The sequence below is a fragment of the Garra rufa genome, chromosome 21 (genome assembly GCF_049309525.1).
Source record: "Garra rufa chromosome 21, GarRuf1.0, whole genome shotgun sequence".
Taxonomy (NCBI): domain Eukaryota; kingdom Metazoa; phylum Chordata; class Actinopteri; order Cypriniformes; family Cyprinidae; genus Garra; species Garra rufa.
The window spans coordinates 1,313,145-1,325,291 of NC_133381.1; the positions used below are offsets into that span (position 1 = coordinate 1,313,145).

Genomic DNA, 12,147 nt, shown 5'->3' on the forward strand with positions numbered 1-12,147 from the left:
TCACGTGAGCGCCTCGCCCAATCAGAATCTCATTGGCGCGCTTCCGGTTTTTGTTCAAATGTCTTTTGCGCCGTCAACGTGAACACGAAGAGACAACACAATCTTGCAAGATCAAGAAATATATCAAATAAACGCACATTCGTGCAGTTTTGCTTTTTAAAGACGCCTGGTTTGAAGAAGAGAAACATTTAAGGAGATTTCTGTTTGGAAAATGTAAGTCCTATTTGTTTTATGTGCTTCACAGATGTGTTTTGTTTTGCAGATTGACTTAGCTGAGCGTTTTGTCCTTATTTACTGGTTTATCTCTTTAATAGCTTTGATTTGATGCAGTTTTTTTTAGGTTTTTATGACATTGGGTACTTTACCATGGTATATAGGCTACTCTACCATGCAACCGTTTTTGAACAGTACGATTTTAATGTTTTTAAAAGAGGTCTCTTCTGCTCACCAAGCCTGCATTTATTTGATTCAAAGTACAGCAAAAACACTAAAATTTTGAAATATTTTTACTATGCCAAATAGCTGATTTAAATTTGAGTATGTTTTAAAATTTAATTTATTTCTGTGATCAAAGCTAAATTTTCAGCATCATTACTCCAGTCTCCAATGTCACATGAACCTTGCAGAAATCATTTAAATATTCTGATTTGCTGCTCAAAAAACATTATTACTATGTTGAAAACAGCCGAGTACAATTATTTTCAGGTTTCTTTGATTAATAGAAAGTTCAGAAAAACAACATGTATATGAAGTAGAAATCTTTTGTTAGATTATAAATATCTTCTTTAATCGCTTTTGAGCAATTGAAAGCATACTTGCTAAATAAAAGTATTCATTTCTATCATTTCTTTCCCCCAAAAAATAAAAAAACATGATACAGACTCCAAGCTCTTAAATGGCATAGTGTATAATGTTACAAATGCTTTTTATTTCACATAAATGCTGATCTTTTTATTCATTAAAAAAAATCTGAAAAAATAGTTTTAAATATTACAAATTATTTAAAAAGAAATTGAGGAGCAAATTAATCAGCATATTAGAATGATTTTTGAAGGATCATGTGACACTGAAGACTGGAGTAATGTTGCTGAAAATCTAGGTTTGATCACAAGAATAAATTACATTTGAAAATATATTCAAATAGAAAGCAGTTCATTTAAATAGTTAAAAATATTTCGCAATATTACTGCTTTTGCTGTGTTTTGGATCAAATAAATGCTGCTTTAAAATCTTACCGTTCAAAAACTTTTGACTGGTAGTGTATATGACTAGGTTAACCATTCAGTATCATAAGTCATAAGTTGTTCCTCTTCTTCCAGATCTGTTTCTCCAGCCATGGCAGTGTGTGATGCCGAATGGGAATTGTGTAAAGAAAACATCCAGCCTTTGAGACAAGGTCGCTCCGTATCGGCCCTGCACCAGGCTCTGTCTCAGCAGCAGGAGGGAAACCACACGGCCCTCAATCAGCAAAAACAGTACGTGATGTTTTAACTCAACTATAGACCTGTTTCAGAACAATTCATTAATAGCATCTGTCTTTTTCAGAGCATTTGAGTCCGAGCTGCGGCTGTACGATGGAGACGATCCTTTAGATGTTTGGGTCAGGTATGGATTATTACGATGACAATTGCAGAGGATGTTGACTTTTGATATGCAAATCATGCATAATTCATATTTTTGTAAATGCAGGTACATAAAATGGACAAAGCAGACGTTTCCACAGGGTGGAAAGGAGAGTAATTTATCAGTGCTTCTCGAAAGAGCTGTTACACGCTTCACTGCCGACAAGAAATATCACAATGACGTTCGCTACGTTGAGCTCTGGATCGATTTTGTGAGTCACAAACCTTCTAAATGAGCATTCAGATGACTTTACAGTGTTTTAAACATGCTTGTTTCTGTTTCCTCGCAGGCGGAGGGCTGTTCTGAACCGATGGATGTCTACCGCTACATGCAAGCTCAAGGAATCGGAACCATGCAAGCCGCTTTTTACATCGCCTGGTCTGAAGAGTACGAGAAGAGAGGAAATATAAAGATGGCTGACAGTGTCTTTCAGGACGGGATCAAGTGTGGAGCAGATCCTGTAGAGAAACTACATGTGTTTCACAGGTTAGGAAGCTTCCAATGAATATTTTGTGTATTAAGGGGATGGACACTCACTGGACTGAAGCAGCTTGGCTTTATTTGATTCCCCATGAATCTCAAATCTGATCATCAGGGTGTTTTGAGGAACGTTTGTTTCCAGAAGCTTTACTTTCCCTGTTCCTCAGTGGAGGAAGGATCTTCCCGAGCCTCTAAAACGTCTCACTTTTTATTTATTTTTTTTTTTTTTGGAACATTTATTTTCATCTCTCAATCAAAAATTAAGTTTTTTGGCTTATTTCAGTTAATGTCATAAACTATCGAACTAAGCCAGTAGTGGTGCTGACAGTGTTGTGTAAACATGGATGAAGATGCATAATGAGGAACAGATGAACTAAAAATCAACTGAATGATTCATTTAAGCTGGAACCACTCCGATTGATTCAAACTCGTGACTTCTTTTCATTTCAAGTGATTCACTAGTAAAATCAGATCAAATTAAAAGAGCCATTTGTTTTTTGAATTTCGTCATCTCTTATGATTTTAAAACCTATTGTGTCGCAACATGATTTACTTCTTCGAAGCGGTTCAATCGAACTGCGTATCGCAAATCATTTGATTCAGATCTGGACTTCAGAGCGTGTTCTTGAATCATTCTGTAAATTGAATGATTTGCGAACTGCGCACCAAGTCCTGATCTGAAATAATGGTTTGTGATTGCGAATCATTATTTAGGTCGGAACTTCAGCATGGAACGCAAATCATTTAATTTAGATCGGAACCTAAGAGCTCGGATTGCGAATCATTTGATTCAGATCAAGCCTTCAAATCGTGTATCACGAATCACTTGATTTAGATCAGGACTTTAGAGCAGGTTTGCAAATCTCAAGTCGTGTATCGCGAATCGTTTGATTTAGATCGGAACTTTCAGAGCGGGTTCTTGAATCATTTGACTTTGATCTGAACTTTTATGGCGATTCAATTGATTCAGTTCACAGATCGGGTATCATGAATCATTTGATTTAGATCAAAACTTTGCGTGTCGCGAATCAATTGATTCAGATCTGGCTTTAAATCTCGTTTTGCTAATCATTTTATTTAGATCGGAACTTTGCGTGTCGCGAATCAACTGATTTAGATCTAAACCTCAAGTCGCATATTGTGAATCAATTGACTCAGATCCGGACTTTGGAGTGTGAATCATGAATCATTTGAGTAAAATCAGAACTTTAGAGTGGGTTTTTGAATCATTCTGTGAATTAAATGATTCGCAGTTGGAGTCCTGATCTGAAATGATTGGTCGCGACTCATTAATCAGGTCGGGACTTCGAACAGTGAATTGTGAATCATTTGATTCAGATCGAGTCTTCAAATTGTGTATCGTGAATCACTTGACTTACATCAAGACTTTCCGCATCACTAATCAATTGATTCAGATTGTGCTTCAAATCTCGTTTAGCGAATCATTTGATTTACATAAGAACTTCAGAGCAGGTTTGCGAATCATTTGACTTAGTTAAGAACTTAAATCATTTGATTCGGATTGGACTTCAAATCTCCTTTTACTAATCATTTGACTTAGATCGAGACTTTGGAGTGCGAATCATTTGATTAAGTTCGTAGGTTCACAGTGGGCTCTTTAATCATTTTGTTAATTTAATAAGTTGTGATTTGAGTCCTGATCTGAAATGATGGTTTGCGAATCATTATTCAGGTCAGGACTTTGCCATGTGAATCGTGAAACATTTTAATTTAGAGTGGTTTTGCTATATTTATTTTTACATTTTTTTCCTTAAACGGTAGAAAGCATCAAATCATAAGTGAGATCTCTGATAGAAGTCCTTGAAAATCAAAAAAGTAGTGCTTGATAAGTCCTGAAATTGTATTTTACAGTATCTGTACGAACCCTGATTATTAGGGGTGTAAATATTAATCGATTCGTATCGATGCATCGATTATGCAGCCGCCGATACAATGCATCGATTCGTCCGCAAGAATATCGATTAATGTGTTTATTTTGCCGCCTGTTTGTTCACTTGTCTATTTTTAGAATCCGTTCCGACCTTTCTTTTACTGTCTATGGCTCCGATGTATTAAGCGTACTACCTACTCCTAAGCTGCGGGTGGCACTAACCTCACTGTCTTCTTCTTCACACGCGTTACTTTCGTTTCACAGTCCGTCTATGATGTTGTTCATGTTCACAGACCTCACATTGTTGTCTGACTTTCAAGAGCGATGATTTTGAACTGATTTTGTGGAGTAGTATTCTATTTGCAGTTCATCTACTGCAGAGGATGTGTGACCATTACCTCTTAATAAGCTGCAAATTGTATTTTCAAAATGTAACCAATTTTGTATGAAAGAAACTTTTTTAAAACGGTGAATAGGCTAATTGGCCATAGTAGACCTGCACTATAAGTTTTTTTTTTTTTTTTTTTTTTCTTATTACAATTTATCTGATTGCACTTTGTAGATGCAGTAACTTATATTTGCTGTTCTATTTGCAGTGCATTGAGCACAACTGCTTTAGTGGAACATACACATTATGTGAATAGAATACTGTTTCTGTATTCTCAATAAAAGGCAAATTATTTACTATTTTTGTTGATTTATTTGAAACTTAATAGATATCATGTAAAAATATCTAATATTGAATCGAATCGCATCGTATCACAGGGAATTCTGAAGTATCGAAAATAATCGAATCGTTGGCTTAAGAAATCGGTATCGTATCGAATCGTCTTGAAGGCTCCGATTTACACCCCTACTGATTATCACTTTTTGTCCATACAAATAATAGCATCTGCAGCAAATGGCATATTCTTGCTCAGTTTGAGTCTCTTTGAAATGTTGCATCTCATCATGAAATGTGTCGATCTCCAGAGCTCTGCAGGCACGAGCGTGCAGACAGATGATGTCATCCATGACAGATCAACAGAACGACGATGATGATGATGATGAAGAAGATGAAGAACCTTCAGGGCCTCAGCGATCCACACTGGCTGAGCTCAAAGCCAAAGGGAAGAAAAAGGCTGTGGTTCCCATCAACAGAGCGAACGCTTCGATCGGATGTCAGTCGAAACTAAAGCGAGAGTTTTCTATGTAATAAGTATTAAATGCAGGTATCCGGTGCGATCACGCTGTTGTTTTGTGACACAGATGCTCGCGGGCTCCAGTTTAAACAGCCGCTGGGCCCCAAACAGAACAGTCGTCTCATGGTTTTTGATGAGAATAAAGCTCCTGAAATCGAGCCGCAGGAGCCCAAGTTTGAGATCTGGACAGCGCCGCCTACTGCCAGAGCTAAAGAGAACGAACAGAAACCTGAGAAATGGACCAACGTGAAGGTAAGACAGTTGAGCGATATGCTAATGTTACCTGTTTAGCCAGTTACCTGACTAGTTTTGCATCTTGGAGGCGTTTGAAAGAGAACGTGGCTGTTATCTGACAGATCAGCATTCGTTACGTGGTAAACATTGTTTTGTTTGTGATTTCAGATGCCTCTAAAATCCAGATCGGGTCTCAGTGTTGCCGTTCCTCCACCTAAACCTAGTTTCCAGCCGTTTGTGGAAGAGGACGATCAGCCTCCTGCTGTGTGAGTTTAATTTAGAAGATATATATGACCCTGGACCACAGTCATAAGGGTATCTGAAAGCTGAATAAATAAGCTTTCCGTTGATGTATGGTTTGTTGGATAGGACAATATTTGGCTGAGATACAACTATTAAAAAAATCTGGAATCTAAGGGTGCAAAAAAAATCTAAACTTTGAGAAAATCGCCTTTAAAGTTGTCCAATTAAAGTTCTTAGCAATGCATTTCACTAATAAGAAATTGAGTTTGCATATATTTACGGTAGAAACGTTACAAAATATGTTCATGGAACATGATTTTTACTTATTATCCTAATTTTTTGGGGACATACGCTGTATTTTTGGCTATTTCTACAATAAACCTGTGCTATTTAAGACCCAGGGTCATATAATATGATGGATGTCGAGTCTCTCAGCGCATGAAAGATTGTGATTTAGTTCCTTTATAATAACATGCTGTAATAAAGGTTTTTAAACTGGGCTAAAAAAAAAACAATTTATAATAAATAAAAATAACTAAAAAAATAAAGTAGATTGATTCAGATAAGCAAGTATGATGATAAATAGAAAAATGTTTTATTTTTAACAATTTTCACAGTATAAATATATAATGGTCCTTTATATATTTGATCTATCTATACTTTATATATGCTATATTAAATGTCTTTTCAACTTTAAGATAAGGATGATCATGTTTTGGGGTCCATAAAATATAAAAAGAAATTAAAGATTTTAATATCTTTAGCATTTTAAATTTGTTTCCATTTTTATCATTTCTTTTTGCATTTTAATAAAGTTGTAGTAATTTGTATTTTAGTTTGCTTTACCATTTTATTTTTTTTAAATGTTTTTTAAAATATTGTTTCAGTTTTAGTTCTTAAAAGTAAACCAAATAAAAATTAGACAAATTGCTGTAGCAGCTAGCAACTTTTTAAAAAAATATATATATATTTTTAATTTTTAATATTTCATTTTTTCAGTTACTGTTTATTTTATTTTAAGTAAGGGGAAAAATATATATTTTTTAATGTTTTTAGTTTTGAAAACCCCTATGCAATGTTCTTTTAGTGTCAGCGTATTATGTCATACATAGTTTTATTTAATATTTTGTATTTATTTTTTTATAATTTCTGTTTGCATCCTAATTTTTAAGTTTTAGAAATTGATGCATTAGTGTGTTTTTTTTTTTTTTTTTGTAACACTTTACAATAAGGTTCATTAGTTGACAAAAGAAAAAATAATATATAGTATAGTTTATAGTATATATAAAACTAACTTATTTTAACTTAAGTTAATGTTTTTCATTTTAACTTTTTTTTTTTATCATTTTAGTTTTGGTTAATAATAACTCTATCCTACAGTGATGGATCATACACAATAAGACGAGGAACATGCATTAAAAAAGTAAAATAGAATGAGCAATTTTGATTTCATGTTGACCTCCTAATGATCACTAAGTATACATCTTCTAAAACTGAAGTGCACTAATATGTTCACATGTCTGTTTCAATGTACTCACCTCATTTCTGTCATTTTCTCCTCCAGCACTCCGTGTAAAATCAACCCGGCGGTGAACTCGGTGCTGTCGACCAGGAAGCCCTGCAGGCCGGAGCAGACGCCGCTGAAGATGCTGCAGGAGCGACAGCAGATGATGCAGCTCCAGACGCAGGAGGACGGGAAAATCCGAGAGCAGAGCATGTACTGCAAAGAGCTGCTCAACAGCGGAGCCACAGAGTTCTCCTTCGAGGAGCTGCGAGCCGAGCGCTACCGACAGAAACTCACTCGCAAACTACAGACACAAAGCAGCGCTGCAGACGATGAAAAACCTGTGGAATACAATGCAAAGTGAAGTGGACAGACAGGCTGCGTTTCAAACAGAAAGAGTGCTTTCTATCTAGACAGCAGTCTTAGATGTTTGAAAAAGTTCTAACTTTACTGAAAAGGCTGCTTACTAGCTTTGAAACACTGTTATTATTTGTTGTAGATGTCTTTGTGTATAATCATATTCCTGTGTTTTTGTACATACTTTTTTTTTTTGTATATACATACTTTTTGTAACCCCACATTGTTTTGGGATTTTTTTTATATAGCAAGAGTAGCATTTATGACTGGGCATTATTTTGTCATTTATTTTGTGGAAATTAATGCTTCAATAAATGCAACCAATTCGGTATCAAACTGCTTTTGTGTTTTGACTTCAGGAACTAGATTTACTTTTAAATCGCTTTTTAAGTCGTCCAAATGAAGTTCTTAGTAATGCATATTACTAATCAAAAATTGAGTTTGGATATATTTACGGTAGGAAATTTACAAAATGTTTTTATGGAACAGGATCTTTACTTATCCTAATGATATTTGGCATAAAAGAAAAATCTGTAATTTTGACCCATATAGTTTATTTTTGGCTATTGCTACAAATATACTTGTGCTTCTAAGACTGGTTTTGTCAAAGTTTAGAGCAAAAACTGGTGAAAAAAATATTAAAATAAATATATAATAATAAAACAATTTATTAAAATAAATAAGTATTATGAGTAGAAAATGCAATACGTACAACCTATTATATAATATATTTAGTTTCTATTTCAAACATATAACATTTTTCACATTATAAATTTCTATATTTCATATATATGCAATATTAGATTCCTTTTTAACTTTAAGATAAGGTTGATCATGTTTTGGGTCTGTAGCATCTAAAAGAGTGGATTTTAAAATATTTACATTTACACTTTATAGTGTTGTCACACACAATAACAGCAGAGTTTACTGGGAAGAAGATAAATAAGTTTATTTATATGGACTTTCAATGTAAGTCTGGGTAAGAACATTTATGTGGAATATACAGGGTTTGTAGAAGGTGCTTGAAGTACTTGAATTGAATTTTTTGAAATGTAAGGCCTGGAAAACACTTGAAAATAGGGGGGATTTTTGCGTGCTTTTAATTTTTTGCGTGCTTTGCGCAATTATTCAGAATTATTTATTCATTCATTTATTTATTTCAGCATTTATTTATTTTATTTGTCCATTTATTTATGTATTTCTACATTCATTTATGTATTTCCAGTTATTTATTGATGCATTTATGTATTTTTTGATTTATTTATACTTGAGTCATTTTTTTGTCCTCTATAAACCACAGCCTAAACTCCTTTGCCAATGTTATTTTGCTATCATTAATATATTATTACATATCCATGAAAAATGTTTTTATTTTTAATTATGTTTATATTTTAATAAGTGTTTTTATATTATAATTTTTGTTTTAGAAGGTTTTTTGTCATAAAGTCTATTTTTTTATCAATTTTTATTTCAGTTTTAGTTATTAAAGTTAAACTTAAAAAATAAATGCTCCCTTGGTAACTAGCTGAAATAAAATATGACAACTTTTTGCTGATCTGACCTGTATAAAACAAACCTCTGAGCATGTCATTCACTAAAGCATCAGCAGGTGGCGCTGAAGTTGAGAAATGAGCCTCTGAAAGCTGCTGATGTTTGAGTGTCTCATCTTGTGAGATCTTTCAAGTGCTCTTATTTCTTTGGTTTGGTTTAAAATAGTAGTAACACAGACGCTTGTCTCTCTATAGGAACAGACTAAGGAACAATTCTATGTTTTAGTCTTATAAACCTGTAATTAATGCTTTGACCTGCTTCAATAACTTAACTTACTTAACTTTATTATATAAGCTTTCTATTAAACTGGCAAATAAAAAACGTAATTAATAAGCACATAAATGATCAGAGCATCGCCAAAACTTGATTTACATGGTATACAAAAACAATTAGCTCTTATTTTTTTTAAATAAATACATTCATTGTAAGGTTTAGACTCTTTTTTTGTCTGGGTGAAGATGCCAAATCATCAGCTAAAGCCTTCAGATGGACTGTTTTAGTGAACGGAGGATCCTCAGCTCTATTAATATGCTAAAGACAAACAACAAAAGCCCATTGGACCTCATTGTTTCAGGATGGACTTTAATTGCCCTGTCGAACAAAAGCTCTGAAAGGACAAAAGCAGCAGAGCAAATCACATACACACTGGATCAATGTGTTTATAAGGGAATATTGCAGCGGTTTGATCTCAAGTATTGATAACTGAGATGTAATGACTGTTTCATAACTGAGCACTGAACCACATGAAGAGTTGTTCTCCTGGGATTCGAGCTCATAATGAGGTCAAACAGCATCTGCTTTGTACTTTATTACTAATTGAGATGTAAATGTCTCTCAAATTCAAATGTGTCACGGTTTTACATTAACCATTTAAAGCTATTGATTATTATTGGCTGGTATTGTTAGTGGCTTTCATGATTTGACTTTTTGATTAACCTCATAAACTGTCACAAGTGTTTGAATATTTTTTTAATTGAAATTATTTCAAAAGAATTTATTTTGAAAGCAGTTTGACAAAAAAGTTTATTATAAATTCTATAAATAGCTTATAATGATAATAGAAAACCTTTAAATCAACCTAAATAACATAAAAATACAAAAACATTAAACTATTTACTATAAATCATTTTTTAAACATTTATTTTTATTATACAATATTAGATATTGTACTTTCCAGTACAATGGCATAGAAAAAGTGCAGTTGTATTTGTACATGATGTGTCCCATTAAAATGCAATAAAATGCTTGTAAAAAATGAGGTATTTAGGTTAATTTTAAATCAAATTCAAATTATTATTCCTCTTTTTTTTTTTTAAACTGAGTTGGCTGTACCTGATCTGACTCATTAAATGTGGCCCAAATGTGGGTTGATTCAGTCATATTAAAATCACTTAAATCATGTAGGCCTATATATATATATATATATTTTTTTTTTTTTCAGTATTAAATTAGTGCAACTTTTGGTATTTCTGATGGAATATATGTTTACTGACTGTTATCTGACTGTTACTTCAAAGCATCACCAGTCTGTGATTACCGTCATTATAATCTCATTAATTATTCATGAGGTGACCAAATTTCAGATTCTGACAGGTTTAACTTAAATATTTAACAATGTTAGTAAATTATTATTTATTATTACCGTGGTAAATATTTGATCAATTACTCTGTTATCTGTTATCTCATTGCATCACCAGTCTGGATGACCCTCATTATTATCTCATTAATTATTCATGAGCTGGCCAAATTCAAGATTCTGACACGTAGGACGTTAATTAAACGTTTATTTATTAATAACGGCAGACTTTAAAAGCCAAAACATGCTGTTGTTAATTTAAAACAATGTAAAAGTAAAAACAAAGCGGGCTGTAAATATTAAATTGACTTCAAATCCTAGTAAAAACCAAATGTAGGCTGATTTAATCATCACTCAAATCATACATATTTTTAATTGTTTAGATTAAATTAGCGCGATCTCTGGAATTTCTATTGGAAACTATGTTTATCGTGGTAAATATTTGATTAATTACCCACTGTACTGTTATTTCATAGCATCATCAGCAATGACCCTTATTATAATCTCATTAATTATTCATGAGCTGTCCAAATTCCAGACACATTCAGCGGTAATAAAACGTTAATTTATTATTAACGTCACACTTCAAAAGTCAAAACATGCTAAACAAAGTAAAAGTAAAAACAAAGCGGGCTGTACCTAATAAACTGACTTAAAGTCCTGGTAAAACAAATGCGAATGTAGGCTGAATCAGTCATCACTCAAATCATAAATATGTTTAACTGTTTATATTAAATCAGCGCAATTTCTGGTATTTTTATTGGATATCATGTATATCGTGGTAAACTTGATTAATTACCCACTGTACTGTTATTTCATAGCATCACCAGTCTGCAATAACCCTCATTATAATCTCATTAATTATTCATGAGCTGGCCAAATTCCAGACACATTCAACGTTAATAAAACGTTAATTTATTATTAACGGCAGACTTCAAAAGTCAAAACATGCTAAACAAAGTAAAAGTAAAAGTAAAAACAAAGCAGGCTGTGTCTATTAAATTGACTTAAACTCCTGGTAAAACCGAATATAGGCTGATTCAGTCATCACTTAAATCATGTATATTTTTAATTGTTTAGCTAAAACTAGCGCAATTTCTGGTATTTCTATTGGAAACTATGTTTACCGTGGTAAATATTTGATGATTCAGCTCCTGGCCTGTCATGACCCTCATCCTCTCATGAATTATTCATGAGCTGACCGCTTTATCAGCGCGCGACACTCCTCTCATCAGAAGATACCTGCCGTCTCAAATCACGCGCTCACGTGGAAACGCTTCACCAGGGCGACAGAGGGGGCGTGAACCGTCTCCTAGGTGACGCTGCCACACACACACACACACACACACACACACACACACACACACACACACACTGCAAAGACAACCCACAGGAGGAGAGAGAGAGAGAGAGAGAGAGAGAGAGAGAGAGAGAGAGAGAGAGAGAGAGAGAGAGAGAGAGAGAGAGAGAGAGAGAGAGGCTGTTCTCATTTCCTACTAGATGTGGA

The 12,147-nt window shown here is 33.7% G+C and overlaps 1 protein-coding gene across 1 annotated transcript; it reads left to right on the plus strand.

Annotated features, from left to right (window-relative positions):
• Positions 1–78: 78 nt before the first annotated feature.
• On the plus strand, positions 79–7,726 carry bub1bb (BUB1 mitotic checkpoint serine/threonine kinase Bb). The gene is made up of 9 exons (XM_073827625.1): positions 79–213; positions 1,320–1,475; positions 1,546–1,605; positions 1,690–1,834; positions 1,913–2,109; positions 4,967–5,154; positions 5,243–5,427; positions 5,578–5,675; positions 7,217–7,726. Exons 2-9 carry the CDS (start codon positions 1,336–1,338, stop codon positions 7,518–7,520), a joined length of 1,317 nt encoding a protein of 438 aa, XP_073683726.1. The 5' UTR covers positions 79–213; positions 1,320–1,335; the 3' UTR covers positions 7,521–7,726.
• Positions 7,727–12,147: the final 4,421 nt, after the last annotated feature.